General features: G+C 43.4%; 1 protein-coding gene across 1 annotated transcript in view; it reads right to left on the reverse strand.

Annotated features, from left to right (window-relative positions):
• The window catches only part of C16H10orf143 (chromosome 16 C10orf143 homolog), a 40,237-nt gene that overhangs the window by 14,362 nt on the left and 439 nt on the right, over positions 1 to 25,436 (reverse strand). Inside the window, exons 2-3 of the mRNA XM_049855363.1 lie at positions 3,054 to 3,218; positions 2,888 to 2,950 (exon numbers count right to left, since the gene is read on the reverse strand). Coding sequence (XP_049711320.1) covers positions 2,888 to 2,950; positions 3,054 to 3,218 — 228 coding nt within the window. The remainder of the gene's footprint in view (positions 1 to 2,887; positions 2,951 to 3,053; positions 3,219 to 25,436) is intronic.

Below are 25,436 nucleotides of genomic sequence, written 5' to 3' on the forward strand. Positions count from 1 at the left end.
GGTGTTGGGGAAGAATACTGAACATAGCCTGGACTGCCAGAAGAATGAACAGGTATGTCTGAAGAAGCACAGCCAGAATGCCCCTCAGAAGCAAGGATAGTAAAATTTTGTCTCACGTACTTTGGACATGTTATCAAGAGGGACCAGTCCCTGGAGAAGGACATCCTGCTTGGTAGAGTAGGAAAAAAAAAAAAAAAAAAAAAACCCAGTGCTGTCGAGTCGATTCCAACTCATAGCAACCCTATAGGATAGAGTAGGACTGCCCCCTAGAGCTTCCAAGGAGCGCCTGGTGGATTGGAACTGCCGAACCTTTGGTTAGCAGCTGTAGCACTTAACCACTACGCCACCAGGGTTTCCGGTAAAGTAGAGGGTCAGCAATAAAGAGGAAGACCCCCAACAAGATGGACTGACACAACGGCTGCAACAATGGGCTCAAGCCTAACAACGACTGCAAGGATGGCGCAGGACCGGGCAGTGTTCTGTTCTGTTGTGCAAAGAGGGTCAGAACCAACTGACAACACCTAACAGCAACGGATAAAAGAGAGTCGAGATCTTGCCTATGTGAGAAATGACTCCATGATAGAAATAAAGAAAAGCCTGGGGACAGAAGCAGAGTAGAACTCAGGGATCAGGCTGAGACAGCTGAGCTGAGAATTCAGAGATCCGAAGAGGTCAGCCGCTACCTCACTGAGGTCAGAAATACACAGAGAATTAGGATGCAGAGGAGATGGGGGGAAGCCAGCAAACAAGGTGAGACCCAAGCGCTGGTCTCCTGTTTGGAATTCCATTCAAATACCACTGGGGCAACCTCTACTTCTCTCTGACCCCAGGGGGACTGTGGGTCACCTGTGTAAGATATGTGCCAGGAGGGAGGGCACGCCCAGCTGTGGATGGGAGCGTTTGCGAATGGAGTTGTGTGTTTAATAAAGTCTTCTGAAATTTGGAACAGTTGCCCACTGGTGATTCGCTGTTCAGCAAAACTCCCTGGGATCTCGAATTTCTAAAAACACTATTTGCTTTTTATTTAACTCTGAACCTTCTGATGTTTTAGAATACAAAAATAGCAAGTGTCTTATTATTTTAAAAGCTTCGGAGAGAAACTAGCCATATTATTAGAAAAAGAAGATATACGCAGCCAGAGTCTGTTCAAACATCCAGAGGTGTGACTTTTCAAACTCACATTTCAATCCTTATTTACATAAGACTTTTAGAAACAGTGGGTGTAAATATTAAAACGCCCAAGCCCGGGTGAAATTTTATTGAGAATAACTACAAATAAAGGGAAACTGATTTCTTAAAGTCAGTTTCTGAAATTTAGATGAAAAGAGTATCGAGCACCAGCGGAAAGATGATGCATTTACATACCAATATGGGTTTTCCGCTGGTAGGTTCAATTCCTAGGAAGCGTAACAGAGGCAAGCTTGGGGAATTACAAAGGAAGGAAAACCCTAATCAAACAGGTACTGTTGTTCAAACAGAATATTAGCCAAAATGATCCAATCAGTTGCTTGAGCCAAAAACGGTTCTTTTCTTTAAGGCACTCATGCCAGATACGACCTCTCAGAGCACAAGAATCAATGTTACCTTCCAAGTGTTTGCCTCAGACAGATGGGGGATTTGTTAACGCGCTCCAAGGAAATGGGATGGGAACGAGGAAGTGGTCTAGCTGTTTAGCAGCTTACGAGTAATGTCACCATCAAGTGGTCTCGTTTCTCACAGAAAACGCAACTTCTTTGTATCCCAGGGTAGGTCTGACAACTGCACGAATCTACCTAAGTGTATCACCACTAAACGGCTGGGTGTTTGATATCTTGGCTGCTCAAGGCCGTTCCCTCTCTTGCTCTGTCATACCAAGTCCAACGCTGTAACACTAAAGAATGTAACACATGGACATGTTTCTGAAGATATGGTAGTAAAGTAAAAAAATACACCTTTGCGGAGTGAGTTTTACACTAAGCTCAGTTTTCACATTTGTCTAATGACTTCAGACGACCAGAGGCCCACTTGGGCGATGGCTGTTGGTTTGGGTCTTCACATAAAACAAAACCAGCGCCATCACTGTACGTCACGGTGGCCTGTAACATGTCAGCTGGATATCTCTACAGTTTATCGACTCAAAACCAGAACAATACACTTCTCTAAAATCCTTAGGGGGCAATCTCAGACATACTCAGCTGAAAAAAAAAGAAGAAAAAGAAAAATTTTCCGGTTTCTACGTGAAATTTAAATTCTATTTCATTGCGATATTAAGATTCCAAATTTTAAATTAAAAAAACTCCAAGAATTACAGAGGTTCTCAAAGGCATATTAACTTGTTCTTAGATGGAGTTGAAAATTAATAACAAGGGTCTTATTATGCTAATGTATACTTCATGATCTTCTGCCGGGTACAAGAGGCTGAGAACAAGACTCTGGCAGGCTTTGACCTCTCTTGACTCTGAATTAGTGGTGTAAACACTGTGCGTCTCCCTCTGAAATCAGTGGTTTATGTGAAGTTTATGGAAACATGAAAGAAAAGCTTTAAGAGCGAAGAGGAAAAAAAAAAAGTTGATTCCTATCTGAATAATTAAAGGAGAGGGTGAGGCCTTTTCGCCCAGATGTCCTAAAATGATCCTTTATTTTAACCAAATCAAGTGGCCTGTTCTTTCCACTAAACCGTGTTTTTGAGAAGGGATTTCAATTGCATTTACAGTTTCCGTTTCCAATCTGAAGCTAGAAACAAATTAGTCTGCACCTCAGTGGAATGCTTAAATCAATCTGCACCTTTTTATTTATGTTCTCGTTTCTCAGGAACGTAACTGCAGTTTTTATTAACTTTGTTCTATGGACCTAATGTTTAGGGACAAGTCTATCTTTTATGTCATAGCAAGAAGGCTGATGCACTTACAGGCTCCCCCGCCATACACCTTGGGCAAGGCTGGGCCAAGCTCCTTCCACCATTCTGGGGAATCTGTGTAACAAAGCACATTCACACATGGATCAGAACGAGACATTCATGCTTCCTGTTAGAACACTGAAATGGGTCCAGGATGGTGCGGTGAGCATGGACGTACCCCACAGGCTGGTCTCCCACGGCTGCTCTCTGGCCCGCGTGCAGGTAAAGGTCTGCTGGGCAGGGGCACCACCTCCTCTGGGCTCCAGGATTGCCTGGCACACCCGCTCAACAGACTACAGCCCCGGTCGTGCACAGCTGCCTCTGGTCTCCGGCACACCCGCTTCTGAAACGAACAGAACCTCAACTTAGATGGCCTCATACAGCACGCAACATGCTAATTTAATCTGCTTTCTGGAAACTTCGACCACAAATACAGCCCCCTGTGGGGCTGGAAAACTTTACAGGATGTTTGAGGAGATGATTCTCAATTTTATCTTTTCAGGAATAACAACCCTCAATTACATTTAACCTCATTATTTCCAACGCCGTCTGATATTTACTTAGCTTTATAGATTTAAAATAGTCATTTTAAACAACTGTGGCTGAAAGTCTTCTAATAAACTATTGTGACTGGTTTATTGATATTGAAAATGTACATAACCTATAAATTTTGTTCAAGAAACTAGTTATATGCTTCAACACATTTTGCTTAGTATCAAGTTACATGCTTTCTTAATATGAATAATTTACACGTGAATAATTCTTTGTCTTACTGACAAGAAAGAGAAAATTAATTTTATTTATTTCAAAAGCTGCACATGCAGTCCATACTGCTAACCTTTGGGAAAGTCAGCATTTACTTTTTTTGCTTCCACGTGAACTAAATAAGATAAACTACAAAAGTAACCCTCCAATATTAATGAGAGAAATTACTCACTCTCAAAGTCCTGAGGATTTGGGTATTGTGAGGGTTAACAATGCACTTAATGTGGACACAGCTCAGAGGTGGGAGGACCTTAGAAAATGGGTGTGGAACTACTACGGGGCCAGCAGTCCCTCTCAGCACCAGGCGGGCCATGCTGAGCCCACTGCTGGACAGCTCTCTGCATCAGAAAACCCTTCCCATCAGCTTCTCCCAAAACACCAATGATTTTTGTCAAACTTTTTTTATAGGTGCTGTCGAAGCAAGTACAATTGTTACTTTTTTATCATCTGTACCACTACTGGTTTAGAATGCTAAATTGACTTTTTTTTCATTTAATGGGTTTATTTAAAATAGAAATCCTATATCATGGGTTTAGAGTGCTAGTTTTACTGCTCTCTAACACACCTTAAAACAGATACTTAAAAGACTAAAATAAAAAACGATGAACTCTGAACCAGATAAATAATATCTTGTGGTAAATTCTCAACTTTTTGGTAGTTGAAGACAAATGGTGGTGCCACAGCTCCTTCTCCTTACAGTTCTTCCCAAACAATGTGAAACAACCAAAAGGGAAAAGCAAATTCTATGTAAAACCACACCCTCAGCATAACGTGAAGACTGAGAACGCTGAAAGTCTCCAAAACCCAGTGTGAGATCTGAAACATGAAGAAAAGGCTGAATGAACTCAGGAAAGCAACGGGGAAAAAAAAAAGACAAAATTATCTCAGAAACCAAGTATAAATTATAAGGTGCCCAAAGAGAACAGACTCAAATAAAAATTTAATAAAGGGCACTGACGAAAGACAGGAACACAATCAAGAGATGAAAACGGGATAAAGAAAGAAGTAAAAACGGTGAGAAAGAATGCAACACAAAATGAAGACAAAGAAGAAACAATGTTCGTATAATCAGAGTCCCTTCAAGAGGAAAGGAAAACAACGGAAGGAAGTTAAGGCTCAAAACTGTGATTCAAGAAAACGTTCCAGAAATAGAAAAAGAACCGAATCTTAAATTGAAAGGACGCACTGGATACCTAGGAAAATTAACCAACAAATGTTCAACTCTGGAACACATGCTCATAAACTACTAGATTTCAAAGATAAAAAACTCAGTGAAAGGAAGTATGAACCAAGAATTTTAAATCTAGCCAAGCTGTCCTTCAGGCTACAGAAAAACAATTTTCAACATAAAAGAGTTTAGAGAATTCTATACCCAGCAGCCCTTCTTGAGGAGTCTAACCGAGGATAAGCTTCATATCAACTACTTCATCCAACCAGAGGGTAACTGGGAGAACTCCAGGAAAAGGACCTATGGTTAGCACTTAAAAGCATTCAGATGTACATCTAAGAACAGAACATGGGAGAGTAGAAATAATGCAACTAAAAATGGGAGATGAAGGGAGAAGGAGAGAGGAGAATTCTCATTATTACATAGTTCATTCTTGTATGAGCAACACCAAAAACCCAAACTCGCTGCCACTGAGTTGATCCCACTCATAGCAACCCTATAGGTCAGAGTAGGGTTTCCAAGGCTGTAATCTTTATAGAAGCAGATTGTCACGTTTTTCTCCTGTGGAGCACCTGGTGGGTTCAAACCACTGACCCTTTACTTAACAGCCGAGAGCTTAACCACTGTGCCACCAGGGCATCCTGTATAAACAACAAGCGGATATAAAAGGATACTGGGGAAAAACTGATAAATCTGACAGTTAATGGGTTAAATAATAAAACAGGGTACTAAGGACATTAAAATGGTTTAACTGCAAAGGTAATCACTAGAAAATACAGACCCTTCTAAATCCCAAAATATATTCTCAATAAAAGAGAGAGAACACACATCTCATAGAAAAAGAAACATAGTAAAAATGACAAAATATACATAATTATAAAAGATTACGACAGTTGACAACAAACAGATAAGTTATATCAATCAAGGTGAATGAATGGCCTTAACTCACCTGCTGAAGGCAAAAGTCGAAAGGCATGAGGCAAAGAATAGACAAGTTCTACAACCTGTTTTTTTTGGGAAGAATTAACAAAATAGATAAACCACTAATTTGATCAAGGAAAAAAGGGAGAAAGCACAATATAAAAATGAGGAATCACAAGGGGGAAATAACCACTGAAAAAGAAGAAATTTTAAAAAGCACTAGAGACTACTTTTGTAGAACTTTATACAAATACATTTGAAAGTGCAGATGAAATGGCTAACTTCCTAAGAAAATTCAGATGACCAAGATGACCCCACTAGAGTTAGAAAGCCTGAACAGATGATTTCCACAGAAGAAATAAAGTTATGAAGGAGCTACCCATTAAGAAGCACCAGGGCCAGAGGATTTCAAGGGGGAATTCTACCAGACCTTCAAGCCTTCAAAGACCAGATCATCCCAATGCTCTATAAATCATTCCAGAGCACTAAAAATGAGGGCAAACTCCCCAACTCCTTTCATGAAGCAAGTATAACACTGATAAATGAGATAAAATACAAAAGAAAGAAAACTACAGACCAGTATCACTCGTATCAATGCAAAAATATTAAAATACAAGCACACAGAATCCCAAACCACATTAAGAAAACTACATACCACGACCAAGCAGGATTTATTCCAAAAATGGAAGATGGGTTCAATATTGGGAAATACATCATATTATTAATAAAACTAAGGAAAAACAATGATTATTTCCATTGTTGTTATTGTTAGGTGCCCTTGGAGTCGATTTCGACTCATAGTGACCCTATATACAACAGAACAGAACACTGCCCAGTTTCGCACCATCCTCACAATCGTTGCTACGTTTGAGCCCACTGCTGCAGCCACTGTATCAATCCACCTCATCGAAGGTCTTCCTCTTTTTCGCTTTCTACTTCCCCAGGGACTAGCACCTCCTGACAACACGTTGAAAGTACATGTTCAAAGTCTCTCCATCCTTGCTTCTAAGGACCCTTCCGGTTGTACTTCTTCCAAAACAGACTTGGTCATTCTTCTGGAAGTCTATGGTATGAACTTTAATATTATTCTTTGCCAACACCATAATTCAACGGCATTAATTATTTTTCAGTCTTCCTTACTTACTGTACCAGCTTTCGCATGCATATGAGACAACTGGAAATACAACAGCTTGGGTCACACGTACCTTAGTCCTTAAAGTGACATCTTTGCTTTTTAACACTTTAAAGAGGTCTTTTACAGCAGATTTGCCCAATATAATATGTCATTTGATTTCCCGACTGCTGCTTCCATGGGCATTGATTATGGATCCAAGTAAAATGAAATCCTTGACAACTTCAACATTTTCTCTGTTTATCATGATATTAGTTATTGGTCCAGTTGTGAGGACTTTTGCTTTCTTTATGTTGAGGTGCAATCCATACTGAAGGCTGTGGTCTTTGATCTTCATTAGTAAGTGTTTCAAGTCCTCTTCACTTTCAGCAAGCAAGGTTGTGTCATCTGCATAACGCAGGTTGTTAATGAGTCTTCCTTCAATCTTGATGCTGCATCCTTCTTCATATAGTCCAGCTTCTCGGATTATTTGCTCAGCATACAGATTGAATAGATATGGTGAAAGAATACAACCCTGACACACACCTTTCCTGATTCCAAACCAGGCAGTATCTGCTTGTTCTGTTCGAACAACTGCCTCTTGGTCTATGTACAGGTTCCTCATGAGCACAGTTAAGTGTTCTGGAATTCCCACTCTTTGCAATGTTTTCCATAATTTGTTATAATTCACACAGCCTTTGCACAGTCAATAAAACACAGATAAACATCCTTCTGGTATTCTCTGCTTTTAGCCAGGATCCATCTGACATCAGCAATGATATCCCTGGTTCCACATCCTCTTCTGAATCCAGCTTGAATTTCTGGCAGTTCCCTGTCGATATACTGATCCAATAACTTTTGAATGATCTTCAGCAAAACTTTATGTGTGTGTGATATTAATGATACTGTTCAGTAACTTCTGCATCCTGTTGGATCACTTTTCTTTGGAATGGGCACAAATATGGGTCTCTACCAAGCTGCTGGCTAGATAGCTGTCTTCCAAATTTCTTGGCATAAACAAGTGAGAGCATCCAACGTTGTACCTACTTGTTGAAACATCTCAGTTGGTATTTCATCAATTCCTGGAGCCTTATTTTTCACCAATCCCTTCAGTGTAGCTTGGACTTCTTCCTTCAGTACTGTCAGTTCTTGATCATGTGCTACTTTCTGAAATGGCTGGACATTGACCAACTCTTTTTGGTATAGTAACTGCGTGTACTCCTTCCATCTTCTTTTGATGCTTCCTCTGTTGTTCAATATTTTGCCCACAGAATTCTTCAATATTGCAACTTGTGGTCTGAATTTTTTCTTCAGCTCTTTCAGCTTGAGAAATGCTTAATGTGTTCTTCCCTTTTGGTGTTCTAACTCCAGATCTTCGCACATTTCATTATAATACTTTACTTTGTCTTCATGAGCTGCTGTTTGAAATTTTTTCTTCAGCTCTTTTACTTCATCATTTTTTCCATTCATTTTAGCTACTCTATGTTCAAGAGCAAGTTTCAGAGTCTCTTCTGACATTCATCTTGGTCTTTTCTATCTGTTTAATGGCCTGATGTCATCCTATAACTCATCTGGTCTTCGGTCATTAGTGTTCAATGCATCAAGTCTATTCTTGAGATGGTCTCTAAATTCAGGTGGGACATACTCAAGGTCATACTTTGACTCTCATGGACTTCTTAGGTGATGGAAAAGCCTTTGGTAAAATTGAAACCCCATTTATGATAAAAACGAGAGAAAGTAGGAATTGAGGGTTATTTTCTTAATGTGGTAAAATATACATACATTAATTCTAACGGCAGTATCTCATTTAATGGAGAAAAACTAGAGGTATTTCTACTAAGATCAGGAACAAGGCATGGAGGCCAACTATCTCTCCTTCTAGTCAACATTTTCCCAGAGGTATTAGACAATACAGTTAGACAAGAGAAATCAATTAGAGATGTAAGAATGGGTAAAGACGTAAAACTATCTCTATCTTCAGATGATATCATATACATAATAAAACCTGTGAGAGCTGGAACTCAATGGGACCGCCTTGTTTTTCCAGGTCTTGCAAGTTTTCTACCTTTGACAGTGTACAGTCTTAGCACTTTTCTAACACTCCCTATTAATGGAAAATATTTTAGTTTGTCTTCTTTGCAGGTTTCTGCCTCACACAGGCTCTGCAGGTTTTATTGTACCTGGAAAACCCCAGAGCGTCAATGATAAAACTAACTCAAATAATAAAAGAATTCACTGAGTAGCAGAATACAAAATTAACATGCAAGATGGTGCCCGGCCACAACCGATGACTGCCCTGACAGGGAATACAACAGAGAACCCTTGAGGTAGCAGGAGAGCAGTGCGATGCAGACCCCAAAGTCTCATAAAAAGACCATACTTAATGGTCAGACTGGGACCAGAAGGACCCTGGAGGCCATGGTCCCCAGACCTTCTGTTAGCCCAAGACAGGAACTATTCCCAAAGCCAACTCTTCAGACAGGGATTGGACTGGAATATGGGATGGAAAATGATACTGGTGAAGAACGGGCTTCCTGGATCAAGTAGACACATGAGACTATGTTGGCATCTCCTGTCTGAAGGGGAGATGAGAGGGCAGAGGAGGCCAGAAGCTACCCGAATGGACACAAGGAGAGAACGTGGAGGGAAGAACTGTGCTATCGCAATTAGGAGTGTATAGCAAGGTATATATAAATTTTTGTATGAGAGACTGACATGGTTTGTAAACTTTCATTTAAAGCACAATAAAAATTAACTAAAAAAAGGGAAAAAATTAACATGCAAAAATCAACAGCCTTCAAATACAAAAGAATAAACAAAGAAAACCACATTTAAAATAATTGCAGCAAAGAACATTAAATGTTAAGGGGAACGTTTAACAAGAATTGCACAAAACCTATGCAAGGAGAATTTAGAACGCTCCTGAAAGACACAGAGGTAGACATGAAGAATGAGAAGATGTTGCTGTCTTTAGACAGGACAATTCAACATCATAACGATGGCGTTTCTCCCTAATTGATAAATGTAATGCAACGTCAATAAAAATACCAACAAACTATTTTATGCTTTCACAAGTTGACTTTAAAGTTCATATGGAATAACAAGCATGCAGGAATAGCCAGGAAAACACTGAAAAATAAAAACTACTAGACATTAAACCATACCATGAAGTCACTATAATTAAATTGTGTGATACTGGTGCTTAGATAGACAAACAGACCAATGGAATACAACCGAAAGTCCAGAAACAAAGACTAAAACGCCCAGGAGAATGTAGTGTAGGATAGGGGTAGCACCTCGAATCACCGGGATAAAGATGGAGTTTTTAATGTGTGGTACTGGGACAACTGTGTAGCCATTTGGAAAAAAAGATAAAAATAGCCCTGTGTCCCACACCACATATAAAAATAAACCCCAAATGGATTAGGATGTAAATGTAAAACATGCAAGTATGTAATGCCTGGAAAAAACACAGGTGAATTACTCTTTAATCAGGGTTACCAAAAACCCACTGCCATCAGGTCAATTTCAACTCATAGCGACCCTACAGGACAGAATAGAACTGTCCCACAGAGTTTCCAAGAAGTGCCTGGTGGATTTGAACTGCTGGACTCCTGGTTAGCAGCTGTAGCACTTAACCACTATGCCACCAGGGTTTCCTTAATCTGGGTTGGGGGAAGGCTTTCTAACTGGGGCTCAAAACCCAGAGGCAATAAACAAAAATCAGTAAGTCCGACTACAGAAAAATAGAAAACATTCTGCAGGCCAGAAAATAAAGTAAAAAGATAATTGACAAACTGGAAGAAAATATTTGCAACATATACCACATACACACACAAAAAATGCTAAGAACCTTGATATACGAAATTCCCACAAAAACTCAGGGACAAAGATCCCAGAACCCAAAATTTATCAAAATCTACTTGATTCTTATTCTGTGATCTATCCCAGCAGTCATGTTAGTCATCCTGATGAGCTTTGTCTTCACCCAAGTCACTGATGAAAGGGCATCAGACAGAAACACACGTCTCCGGTTATCTGGGATCTGCTCCATCTTTATATCGTAAAAAGACGTGTGATATGTTAAAATCGGTTTACTCCAACTTTACCAATTACTTGGACAAATGAGAAAAAGTGATCTTAGATATTCCCTGTGCCACTTTATACATCTGTTTCAATTTGTCCCTGTTAGCAGCATCATAGTCAGCTAATAGGCAATAACATCACTTCCCTTGTTCTGTTCTGAATAACTGACCAATTACCAGCTGCCAATGAGTCGATTCTGATTCATGGCAACCCCATGTGTGTCTGAGTAGAACTGTGCTCACAGGGCTTTCAATGGCTGATTTTTCAGAAGCTGACTGCCAGGCTTTTCTTCCAAGGCACCTGTGGGTAGACTTGAACCTCAACCTTTCAGTTAGCAGCTGAGCACATAAACTGTTCACGACACTCAGGGCCACCTCTGAATAATACAGGGCTTACTAAAAAAGGAAAGCCAGGGCACAGACGAATAAGAACTGGAACCTGTATTTTCTGGAGGAAATTAAAAACATTTCTGGAACTATATTCTAAACCATTTCTGTGTGCTCAAATAACATTTGATTCATGAAGGGCAGCAAACTGGTGATTTTCTGTGGTGAAGGGCCAACATTCTTCCAGAGGGTCGGGTGGCTGAGGGGTCAGGATCCCACACTCCATGGCAGACAAAAACGGGAGCCATATTCTGGTCCCAAGATGGGCAGCGAGGACGGGGCTCCCCCACGGATGTAACCAGCCAGCTGAGTGGATTAAATCATTCACATTTTCTGTTATCTACTGCGGATTATTGACAGCTGACCACAGAGGATGCTGACCTGCATACTGACTTGGCAAATAGTCCCACGGGTCTGGGCCAAAGACAAACGGACAATGCAGAGGCATCCACGCTGGGAGAGCTTGTGTTAAACGGCTCGTTCTCTTTTACTCCCTTCTCAGGAGGCCCTGCTAGCCTTCATAATAGCAGGTGAAGATTTACTACCAAACATCTGCACTGTATAAACAAAATTATAAACCTGGCTATACACAAAGACCTCATTACTTAACAATACATTAAAGATCAATCGAACAGCCACCCTTACTAGAGAACGGTTGAAACAGGAACATGGCTGAGGAAAAAAAAGAAGACACTTGATAAGGTACAAAAATTAAAATGTAAGATATGTATCCTGTTGCCTTCGTGATGGAAGTGAAAACAGTGGGCGCAGGTCTTGAGGGGATGAGCCATCCTCTGCTGAGGAGACTGATCACCCCTGTGCTGATGGGGACTTTCTCCTTGACTAAAAGTGATGGGACACACGTGAGCCTTGTGAGCCAGGTGCAGGGCAGGTGAGCGGGAAGGCTGAGCGCTCTGCCAGGAATTAAACTACAGCCTTGGCTTATGGGCTGATCAGAGTCAGCCTGTAGGAACTGGACTGGGAACGTTCTCCCGATGCATCCGGGTGCACTCCAGGTGAACCGAGGGCACAGGACATGGAGGTGGATAGAGGGCCTAGGCTCGGAACCAAAGATCTGAGTCTCAGGCCTGTGCAGCCTTGGATGGACTCAGGCTGTGGGGCCACCTCCCAAAATTTGTGTCTCCATTCTCCACCAGCTTGAGAAGGATGCAGAAGATAAAGAAAAAAAACACGCACATCTCTTTGAATTCTTCAAAGGAAAGCTCTGTGTACCCGCTTCAATCTGCAGAGCAAGAAAATCGCATATTCTTCATAATTAAACACCCTGGGTAACAGAGGACATATATACTACAAACCAGAACATCAGTGCAAACCACTGGAAGGCAGTAAAATGCAATTAATAGTAAAATAAGATAAATAAATAACCTAATCTTTCATTTTGAAGGTATTTTCAGGATGTTTACTGACTCATGGCCACTTGCACTGTAAACACGTATGCTGGATAACTGAGACCTAGCTGCCAAGAAGAGTCCTGGTGGGATACTGGTTAAGCACTCGGCTGCTAACCAAAACGGTTGGCAGTTCAAAGCCACCCAGCAGCTCCGTGGAAGAAAAGACCTGGCGATCTGCTCCCATAAAGATTATAGCTCAGGAAGCCTTACAAGGCAGTTCTACTCTGTCCTTTAGGGTCGCTACGAGTCGGAATTGACTGGATGGCACCAACAACAACAGCTGCCAAAAACTGTTTGCCAAGTGAGGTTTGCTTAGTTTTGTTTTCTTTTGTCTGAATTCCATCATGGTAAAGAAAGTTTACTTCTGCTGTAGTAATGATAGAGATGACCATCAGACCTGGGTTTAGAAGAGTTAATGCTGAATGGGGCAGGATTAGTAAAACAGCATGGCTCCCAGCAAGCAGATTCCTTCCGGGTGGCATTTCAATTGGAAAACGACCTTGCGCTCTTGTGAGGCTTGCTTTCTACAGTACCATGAGATTTGGCACAGTGTCACCTAGAGGGGAGCAGGAGTTAGGATTCCTAAATTCATGTTCTATATGAACCAGGGCATACTAGGACTTTAACCAAGCTCATCCAAACATCCTGATGCTCCGCTGGAGTCAGCTGTGACCATTTTTAAGCGATGCCTCAACTTACTGTCCACGAGCTTTGTGTCCACACTCTCGACCCAGTCTGGCTTGGCAAGAAGGAGGCAGTTTACAAGGAGTGGAGCAAGGACAGCAGTGGTCAGAAGAGTGCCAACGTAGTGCTCCGACGTGTAGTTACCCAGAGGAGATGACTCCGATAGCAGCCGTAAAGCCCCAGACTCACTGAGCGGAAGGTTCACCAGTCACACTATACCAAACCTAACCAGTTGCCGTGGGGTTGATTCTGACTCATGGTGATCCCGTGGGTGTCAGAGTAGAACTGTGCTCCATGGGGTTTTCGATGGCTGCTTGTCAGAAAGAGATCACCAGGCCTTTCTTCCGAGGTACTTCTGGGGTGACTACAACACCAACCTTTCAGCCAGGAGCTGAGTGCGTTCCCCGTTTGCACCACCCAAGAACTCCCATCAATCATTAGGGCAATGGAAAGTAAGACCACCCTGAGAAACCACTTTATAACCGTTAGAATGACTACAATGACAAAGACAGTAACAAGTGCTGTGAGGATGCGGACAAACTGGAGCCCTCGTGCCTACACTGCCGGTGGAAATACATAATCGTGCACCCATTTTGGAAAACAGATTGGCAGTTTCTTAAAAAGTCAAACACAAATTTATCATTAAAAAAAACACAAAAACCCACTGCCATCAAATTGATTCTGAGTCATAGCGACCCTACAGGAGAGGGTAAAACTACCCTTTAGGGTTTCCAAGGCTGTAAATCTTTACAGAAGCAGACTGCCAAATCTTTCTCCCATGGGGTGGCTGGTGGGTTAGAACAGCTGACCTCTTGGTTAGCAGATGAGTGCTTTAACTCCTGTGGCACCAGGGCTCCAAATTTATCATAAGAACCAGCAATCCCAATCCTAGGTATCTATCCGGAGAAATAAGAATTAATGTTCACACCATGATCTATACGTGAGTTTTCAGAATTTGCAGCACTATTCACAACAGCCAAAAAAGAAGAGACAACCCAAATGCCTGTCAACGGATGGATAAAACAAAGTATATCCATGCAATGGTAATATTATTTAGCTATAAAAAACAAAAAGCTACTGATAGATACTTCAATATAGATGAGCCTTGTAAGCCTTATACAAAGCCAGGTGCAAAAGATTACATATTGTATATTCCATTTATCTGAAATTTCCAGAGAAGACCAGTCTTTAGAGACAGGAAGTAGATGAGTGGTTGCCTGGAGCTGGGGGTAGGAACAAGAGTGACTGCCAAATGGACAAAGGGAACTCTCTGGGGTGACCGAAATGTTCTAAAATTAGGCGGTGCCGATGGTTCCATAGCTCTGTAAATTTACTAAAAATCACGAATTGTACACTTTTACAAAAACCGAAGCAATGTGGTCTAGACAATAAGTACAGGAAGGAAATCTAGACAGGTGAGCTGCAGTCACGGCAATGCAGGGTAATGACATGGCACACGGCTGGGGTTTTCCCAATTAATAATAATTTTCTCTGAATAAATCAAACCCTGAAACTACTAACAGTTTTATGCATTAGTGTAACCTCTCATTTCTTTCCAGCTAAACACACACACAGCCTCATATTTTCATCAACCAAAGTATTTGCTGAAGGCCTACTATGTGTCTCGCACAGTACTTGGTAATTAAAAGCACAAGCAGATACCTGTAAGAGGTGTGTCCACCCATGGAAAACTACCTCCTGGCTGACACAAACCTGGTTTTAAACTTTCAGTGTCATATACATCGAAATCTGCCACAAACTAGAAATGTTGAGGCCACATGCAGCTGCCAGGGTGAACACCCGTATTAGAATTATAACCAAAGATGATCGTGGTCGATAAATTTCCTTTATCTAGATGAAAGAACTGCCAGAAGAACAAACAAATCTATCTTGGAAGAAAGACAGAATGCTTCTTAGTAGCAAGGATGGCGAGACTTCATCTCATGTACTTTGGACATGTTATCAGGAGGGACCAGTCCCTGGAGAAGGACATCATGCTCAGTAAAGTACAGGGTCAGTGAAAAAGAGGAAAACCCTCAACGAGATGGACTGACACAGTGCCTGCAACAATGGACTCAAACATAACGATTGTGAGGATGGCGCAGGACGGGGCAGTGTTTCATTCTGTCGTACACAGGGTCGCAATGAGTCGGAACCAACTCAATGGCGCCTAACAACAACAGATGGGAGAATGGCTGAGTACAACTAACCCAAGTAGAACAGACAGGAAAAAGTAGCTCAGCAGACTATTTCTAAACTAAAAAATGATAAAATAATTAATGTGTTTCTTGAGGGTTGGTTATGATTATTCAGAAGGACAAGGGTGACCACAAAAAGGCCAGATGAAAGGGTTTTGTTGCGGGTCTGCACCACCAGCTAGTGTTCATTACTTTCTCACAGTGGGGACCCTCCTCAGCAGATAAACCATAAAATCTACTCCCAATGGGGTGAGACAAGCATTTAACTTGGAATGTTCTTTCTCTGTAAGTCAGACCCCTTAGGGTTACTTGAATGGAGTTAAAACCATTAACATGTTTAAGAGGTTTTGCTGACGAGGAGTAGTAGCTTCACTAGGTGACTTTTCAAGTGTTAGCAACGTTCGGTCTCAGGGCAGGGTGGATATAAAATACCCTCGCCCTCTATTTTGGGGGCAGCTATTCATAATACGAGGAGCTGGTGAAAATGCAAGACTGGAACCTTACAATTTACTCATGTCTAAGTTTCTGCAGCTGTGTCAGAAACGTTCCAGACTGCAACTCAAAACCACCTGCCCTTTTGAAAGCTCAAACTTCTGCCCACCCTGGACTGGTGGCATGGCGTGAGGCGGAAGGAAAGGAAAGGAAAAGCGTGTGTACCAGGAGAATGTGCCCCAGACTGGTGCCAGAGCTGCTGAGAGCCTAGAAAGGGAGCTGATGGCACCCAGCTGGAGAAGGTCAGTCATATTTATCACTGACATCCTGGGCTCTGCACAGAAAACACATTGTTAGTGGTCCCAGGTAGCAGTCAAGATGCTGCTGCTATGCACAGCCTACGTGAACTTTTCTCTAAGACAATCTTAAAAATGCTCTTAACCATAACACAGTTGGATGCTTTTAGGAGGTACATTCTTGAACTTTTTAGGAGATCCCTCAAAATTAACCTTATTGGGTGTGTGTAGAATCTAGCATCATCAGACCACATCTAACATCACGAGGAGGATGACATTCATGGTCAGCATAAACCTGGCTCCTGAGGTGGAGGTCAGACATACCTCCACATTCCAGGTGTTTCATCATTTCTGACACCAGCCACTCCTCGTCCCCACCCCCACATGGCACTCTCTACTTCTCTACTGGGTTCAATAATTCATTGCAATGGCTAAGAACTCACAGACCGTACTTACGATCACATGGTTTATTAGAGAGTAACAGGCTACAATTTGGGATCAGGATCAACTTGGAAGTAACAGGATACCACTTAGAAGACAGAATACAGTTCATCAGTCAGGACAGCCCTCAACCAAGACAGCTCTCAGCTTCTTCTCGGCCATGTCCACAGGCAGGCAACCCTTCTCTCAGCCGTGCCTGCCACCCGGCAAGTGTTACAGCTCTTTAGCTCCACTGACCAGTGCCCGGTGACACCCCTCTGTGCTAATAAGCCTCCTGCCTGAAGGCGCTCAGCTCTCTCTCACTCTGTAAGCTGGCAAGCCCACCACAGCTGACTCGTGCCGGTCTCCTGGTTCCCGCCACTCATACTGCTGCCGCCGTTTCTCTGCAGCTCGTACTGCTGCTGCTCTCCCCGCTGTGCCATTGCTCGCTGTCGGCAGTGTTACAGCTCTCTCTCTCCTGTGTCTAGGAGGTTCTCAGCACAGGGACCCCAGGTCCAAAGGACATGCTCCGCTCCAGGCTCTCCTTGATGGTAGTGACGCCCCCTCAACCTGTGTGACTGACGCATATGAAAGCAAACCCCTTGTCAATTTCAAGACACTGCCCTCCCACCAGACCACAGACGGACCAATCCCCTCAGTAGGCCAGTCGCTTAATACGCATAGTGACTGACCAATCCTCACAAGGTCATTTAATCCTATTGGGTGGTTTCACACACCCTATTTGCATAGTAGACTGACCAATTCCTTTGCAAGACTGTGACTCAGCTAATCATTTCGGCAGAGTTATAAACCCAAGGCCAGAAAGGCCACATGTAGGTAAAACCCATTGCACCGCAGTGTGTGTGTGAGTGTGCGTGTGTTTCAAGTTCTTAAATTTTGAATCAAGCTGTATTATCCAACTTTCTTTCCAGGCCAAGAGGGGTTAAGAGGAACCGGATTTACTCTCCTGCATGAAACAACCAAAAAATGGATAAAGCATATGAAACAACAGATTTGAAGACACTGACCAACAAGCAATGAAGAGCAGTGATCCCTGAGATAAGGGGACCTGAGAGCATTACAAGTGAGGGCCTTGACTGTGGTCCTGTATGAGGATCACTGCGAAGCCGTTACCAAGAGATGGGTCCTGAGCAGCTGTATTTTCTAAACACTCCACTGAGGGTTCTAACGCACAGCCAGACCGTTGGGGGAATGGTCTGCCTCTACGCCTCCCATCCAGGCCACCCACATAAAGGCCTCGGGCCCAGAACATTTGCTGATAAGGAGGCTAGGAATTGGGTTGCTCTCTCTCTCCCAGTTCCTTTTCTTTATTGGAGGCTTCCCCCTGTTCAAGGAGCTCTGGTGGCACAGCGGTTAGGTGCTCAGCTGCTAACTGAAAAGTCAATGGCTCGAACCCACCATCAACTCCATGGAATAAAGATGTGGCAGTCTGCTCCCATAAAGATTACAGCCTCGGAAACCCTACAGGGCAGTTCTGCTCTGGCCTTTAGGGTTCCTAAATCGATTCGACAATGGGTTTGGTTTTTTGGGGGGGTTCCGCCTGTTCTGGGCACACAGTAACTTTCTGTCTCTTGCACATGTGCAGGCACCGAATGGCACTTGGCCAACCCCACTTCTCTATCTGTTCCCAGTAGGGAGGGAACAGGATCTCTCACACTACAGAACAAGATGGGGGGGCAGAGAACACCTGCCCTGCACCAGCCACACGTGGGATGAGTCTGCTGGCCATGGGAGACCAGCGCCACCAGTGAAGCTGATCTCGCTGTCTCTTCTGCGTGAGTAACGCATTTCCTGTGCACTAAGAGTCTGTGTGTGATCTTCTGCCACGACACAGAGTATGGCCCACTCACAGTGAACACAGTGTTAGCTGCACTTCTGGGGTGGCCAAATTCTGGAAGTGTGTGTGTGCATGCGCGCGTGTATGTGTGTGTGCATGTATGTGTGTGCTTGTGTGTGTGCGTGTGTGAAAGAGAGAGAGAGAGAGAGGACAGAAAACATGGGACAAGAACGTGGATACTTTATTGAACTCAATCTGGATTATCAAAGAGAAGAATGCAATACAATATAAACAAGATCTTTATCAGATTATGAGGCAATACACACCATAAGGCAATTAGGTACACAATGCATTCTTTGCTAACAGTCAGGAAGTACTGCGACCTCAAGTGTGGCACTTCATTTCAACGCTCCCAATCACAAAGATCCCTCCAGGTTCGTTCCATGAAGCCCGTCTTGTTCTGGTCAGCTGGTGAACAGCACTACAGGTAAAAGGGCAGGCTGTGGGGACAGATGGCTGGGGTGTAATGCCCAGTTCAGCACTTACTGGCTGAGGATTCTTAGGCCTGGTGAGTAACCTCTCTGTACCTCAGTTTCCTCATCTGTGATATAGGATAATAACAGGTTGTGGTGAAATTCAGGCAATCTGTACAAGGCACTCAGGACAGCACCTGGTACAATCACTTAGGACTAGCGGTGTCCGCCTGTAAACATCTCAGAGACACAACTCGGGAGTGCCCAACAGGTCTCATTTTCTCCCCCAAGCAGTCCCTCGCCCCTCCTCTCCTCTCAACCAACAGGCCCACTGCCCACCCAGGTGCTCCAGTTGCCACCCTGGACTCCCCTCTTCCCTTTTCCTTTTCATGTCCCCTCTCAGCAAGACCAGCTCTTACTCCAAAGCACACAGCTGCACGTGCTGACCTCACACCATCTCACTGCCCTCCCTGTCAAGCCTGTCACCTCCTGCCTGATCTTTCCACCACTGTAACTTCATCCTCACCTCCCTCTCATTTCCCACAGAGCAGCCAGGACACGCCCTTGAACAAGTCAACACGATGGTGTCACTACTGACTTCCCCCCTCCTGGAATGCAAGAACTGCCGCGGTGGGCCAGCATGGACAACACCCCAGGGATGGCTGAGTGCAGACAGAGGAATCTGGGTCCCTGCCTGTCCTTTGATCCAGAACCACTTGCCCTATACCTGTATCTAGGGGCACTGGGTTTCACCACCCTGGATGGCTGCCCTCCATACTGTTATGTGTGGGAGAATCCATCTTGTGTATTGTTCGAGCCACTGTAGTTCAAAGTCAGCCTGTGCCCTGGTCACATAAAAACTGGTACCTGCAGGTAGGGTGGCACCAGCTTGGTGGTAAGGAAACTCGTCGAAGGGGAGAAAGCTAGTGACTCCTGTTATGCTGTGCAAAACATTTTAGGTTAAAAAAAAAAAAAAAAACGTTGCCCAGGGTAACATGGAAAGCATACTGTGTGCTCATCAAGCCTGTAGCTCTGGATGCAGGTAGGAAGAAACATGCTGGAGGTGGTGGCTGCTCTCTGCAGTTCTCAGCAAGGACCATGAAATAAAGGAGACCCAAAGAGAACGGTTGTCAAAGATTTCATTTTATTTGGATCTACAATCAACATTCTCTGCTTTCAACCAGGATCCATCTGACATCAGCAATGATATCCCTGGTTCCACGTCCTCTTCTGAAACCAGCCTGAATTTCTGGCAGTTCCCTGTCGATATACTGCTGCAGCCGTTTTTGAATGACCTTGAGCAAAATTTTGCTTGCGTGTGATATTAATGATATTGTTCTATAATTTCCCCATTCAGTTGGATCACCTTTCTTGGGAATAGGCATACATATGGATCTCTTCCACTCAGTTGGCCAGGAAGCTGTCTTCCATATTTCCTGGCATAGACGAGTGAGTACCTCCAGCGCTGCATCTGTTTATTGAAGCATCGCAATTGATATTCCATCAATTCCTGGAGCCTTGTTTTTCGCCAATGCCTTCAGAACAGCTTGGATTTCTTCCTTCAGTACCATCGGTTCCTGATCATATGCCACCTCTTGAAATGGTTGAGTATCAATGAATTCTTTTGGGTATAATGACTGTGTGTATTCCTTCCATTTTCTTTTAACGCTTCCTGCGTCGTTTAATATTTTCCCCATGGAATCCTTCACTATTGCAACTCGGGGATTGAATTTTTTCTCCAGTTCTTTCAGCTTGAGAAACGCTGAGCATGTTCTTCCCTTTCGGTTTTCCATCTCTAGCTCTTTGCACATGTCATTATAATACTTTGTCTTCTCGAGAGGCCCTTTGAAATCTTCTGTTCAGTTCTTTTACTTCATCAATTCTTCCTTTTGCTTTAGCTGCTCGACGCTCAAAAGCAAGTTTCAGAGTCTCCTCTGACATCCATCTTGGTCTTTTCTTTCTTTCCCGTCTTTTTGGTGACCTCTTGTTTTCTTCGTAGATGATGTTCCTGATGTCATTCCACAACTCGTCTAGTCTTCGGTCACTAGCGTCAAATCTATTCTTGAGATGGTCTCTAAATTCAGGTGGGATATACGCAGGGTCATATTTTGGCTCTCATGGACTTCCTCTGATTTTCTTCAGTTTCAGCTTGAACTTGCATATGACCAATTGATGGTCTGTTCCACAGTCAGCCCCCGGCCTTGTTCTGACTGATGATATTGAGCTCGTCCATCATCTCTTTCCACACATGTAGTCAATTTGATTTCTGTGTGTTCCATCTGGCGAGGTCCATGTGTATAGTCGCTGTTTATATTGGTGAAAGAAGGTATTTGCAATGAAGAAGTCGTTGGTATTGCAAAATTCTATTATTCGATCTCCAGCATTGTTTCTATCACCAAGGCCATATTTTCCAACTACTCGTCCTTCTTCTTTGTTTCCAACTTTCACATTCCAATCGCCAGTAATTATCAATGCATCTTCATTGCATGTTTGATCAATTTCAGACTGCAGCAGCTGATAAACATCTTCTATTTATTCATCTTTGGCCCTCGTGGTTGGTGTGTAAATTTGAACAATAGTCATATTAGCTGGTCTTCCTTGTAGGCGTATGGATATTATCCTATTGCTGACAGTGTTGTACTTCAGGATACATCTTGAAACGTTCTTTTTGACGATGAATGCAACACCATTCCTCTTTGAGTTGTCATTCCCAACATAGTAGACTATATGATTGTCCGATTCAAAACGGCCAATACCAGTCCATTTCAGTTCACTAATGCCTAGAATATCGATGTTTATGCATTCCATTTCACTTTTGACGATTTCCAATTTTCCTAGATTCATACTTCATACATTCCAGGTTCTGATTATTAATGGGTGTTTGCAGCTGTTTCTTCTCATTTTGAGTCATGCCACATCAGCAAATGAAGGTCCCGAAAGCTTTACTCCATCCACGTCATTTAGGTTGACTCTACTTTGAGGAGGCAGCTCTTCCCCAGTCATGATTCATACTTCATACATTCCAGGTTCTGATTATTAATGGGTGTTTGCAGCTGTTTCTTCTCATTTTGAGTCATGCCACATCAGCAAATGAAGGTCCCGAAAGCTTTACTCCATCCACGTCATTTAGGTTGACTCTACTTTGAGGAGGCAGCTCTTCCCCAGTCATCTTCTGAGTGTCTTCCAACCTGAGGGGCTCATCTTCCAGCACTGTATCAGACAATGTTCCACTGCTATTCATAAGGTTTTCACTGGCTAATGCTTTTCAGAAGTAGACTGCCAGGTCCTTCTTCCTAGTCTGTCTTAGTCTGGAAGCTCAGCTGAAACCTGTCCTCCTTGGGTGACCCTGCTGGTATCTGAATACCGGTGGCATAGCTTTCAGCATCACATCAACACACAAGCCCCCACGGTACGACAAACTGACAGACACGTGATGTCAGATGGATCCTTGCTGAAAGCAGAGAATACCAGAAGGATGTTTACCTGTGTTTTGTTGACTATGCAAAGGCATTCGACTGTGTGGATCATAACAAACTATGGATAACACTGCGAAGAATGGGAATTCCAGAACACTTAACTGTGCTCATGAGGAACCTTTATATACATCAAGAGGCAGTTGTTCAGACAGAACAAGGGGATACTGATTGGTTTAAAGTCAGGTAAGGTGTGTGTTAGGGTTGTATTCTTTCACCGTACCTATTTAATCTGTATGCTGAACAAATAATCTGAGAAGCTGGACTATATGAAGAAGATTGGGGCATCAGGATTGGAGGAAGACTCATTAACAACCTGTGTTATGCAGATGACACGACCTTGCTTGCTGAAAGGGAAGAGGACTTGAAGCACTTATTAATGAAGATCAAAGACCACAGTCTTCAGTATGGATTACACCTCAACATAAAGAAAACAAAAATCCTCACAACTGAACCAATGAGCAACATCATGATAAATGGAGAAAAGATTGAAGTTGTCAAGGATTTCATTTTACTTGGATTCACAATCAACAGCCATGGAAGCAGCAGTCAAGAAATCAAAAGATGCATTGCACTGGGCAAATCTGCTGCAAAGGACCTCTTCAAAGTGTTGAAGAGCAAAGATGTCACCCTGCAGACTAAGGTGCGCTTGACCCAAGCCATGATATTTTCGATCACATCATATGCATGTGAAAGCTGGACAATGAATAAGGAAGACTGAAGAAGAATTGATGCCTTTGAATTGTGGTGTTGACAAAGAATACTGAATATCCCACAGGCTGCCAAAAGAACGAACAAATCTGTCTTAGAAGAAGCACGGCCAGAATGCTCCTTAGAGGCAAGGATGGTGAGACTGCGTCTTACATACTTTGGACATGTTGTCAGGAGGGATCAGTCCCTGGAGAAGGACATCATGCTTCGCAGAGTACAGGGTCAGCGGAAAAGAGGGAGACCCTCGACGAGGTGGACTGACACAGTGGCTGTAAGAATGAGCTCAAGCATAACAACGATTATAAGGATGGCTCAGGACTGGGCAGTGTTTCGTCCTGTTGTGCATAGGGCCTCTATGCGTCGGAACCGACTCAATGGCACCTAACAACAATCAACATCCATGGAAGCATCAGTCAAGAAATCAAACGACACATTACACTGGGCAAATCTGCAGCAAAAGACCTCTTACCTCTCGTTTTAGTCATTTAGTGCTGCTATTAACAGAAATACCACAAGTAGATGGCTTTAACAAGGAGAAATTTATTCTCTCACAGTCTAAGAGGCTAGAAGTCGGAATTCAGGACACCAGCTCCAGCGGAAGGGTTTTTCTCTCTGACGTCTCTGGAGGGAGGTCTCTGTCATCAATCTTCCCTGGTTTAGGAGCTTCTCAAAGAAGGGACCCCAGGTCCAAAAGACGCATTCTGCTCCTGGCACTACTTTCTTGGTGGTATGAGGTCCCCCCTGTCTATCTGCTCCCTTCTCTCTTTTATATTTCAAAAGAGATTGACTCAAGGTACAATCTAGTCTTATAGATTGAATCCTGTGTCATTAACATAACTACCTCCAATCCTGCCTCATTAACATCATGGAGGTAGGATTTATAACACAACGGAAAATCACATAAGATCACAAAATGGTAGACAATCACACAGTACTGGCAATCATGGACTAGCCAAGGCAATCATTGACACACATTTTGGGCGGGGCACAATTCAATCCATAACACCTCTGTAAAGTGTTAAAAAGCAAAGAGATCACTTTGACAGCTAAGGTACACCTCACCCAAACCATGATATTCTAATTACCCTCAATACGCATGTGAAGCCTGGATGAAGAATAAGGAAGACTGAAGAATTGATGTATTTGAATTAAAGTGATGGCATAGAATATCAAATATACCATGGACTGCCAGAAGAACAAACAAATATGTCTGGGAGGAAATACAGCCAGAAGGCTCCTCAGAAGCAAGGATGGGGAGACTTTGTCTAACGTACTATGAGCATGTTATCAAGACGAACCAGTCCCTAGAGAAGGACATCATGCTTGGCAAGGTAAAAGGTCAGCGAAAAAGAGGACGACCCTCAACAAGATAGACGACACAGTGGCTACAACAACGGGCTCAAACAGCAACGATCGTGACAACGGCACAGGACTGTGCAGTGTTTCCTTCTGTTGTGCACAGGGTCGCTATGAATCAAGCTGGAAGGCACCTAACAACGCGTGAGATTAAAAAAAAAAAACAAAACCCAGTGCCGTCCAGTCGATTCCGACTCATAGCGACCCTATATAACAGAGTAGAACGGCCCCATAGAGTTTCCAAGGAGCGCCTGGCGGATTCGAACTACTGACCCTTTGGTTCGCGGCTGTAGCACTTAACCACTATGCCACCAGGGTACCACCCTGGAAATCCTGGTGGCATAGTAGTTAGACGGCTGCTAACCAAAAGGTCAGCAGTTCGAATCCACCAGGAGCTTCTTGGAAACCCTATGGGGCAGTTCTACTCTGTCCTATAGCGTCGGTATGAGTTGGAATCAACTCCACCGTAAAGGGTTTTAGAGAGAACTAACCAGTTCGCAAGCAGACGGGAAGGTGACAAGGTTCTGCCGAAGGAGGCTGTGTCCGTGCTGCCACTCCACAGGCCTTCTTTTGGTCTCCCCACTACGCTTAGCTTGGTGTTCCTCTCGCCTCCGCCCATCTTTCAGATCTCTGACCCCACCCCATCTCCGTTAGGTCCCGGCACCATCTCATCTCCCTACTTACTCCCTCCGCACTGAGCACACCTCGCCCTGGAGGAGCACGCGCTGGGCTGTCTTTGCTTCCCTTGGACCCCGACCCTCCCCGGCACGTGGAGGCGCTCGGCCGGCTGTCAATGCACGAACCACTCCAGAGCAGCAACGTGCGGAAAAGTGGGGTCCACAGGACTCACACATCGGGTTCCCGGGGCGTC

Source organism: Elephas maximus, chromosome 16, assembly GCF_024166365.1.
Source record: "Elephas maximus indicus isolate mEleMax1 chromosome 16, mEleMax1 primary haplotype, whole genome shotgun sequence".
Lineage (NCBI taxonomy): Eukaryota > Metazoa > Chordata > Mammalia > Proboscidea > Elephantidae > Elephas > Elephas maximus.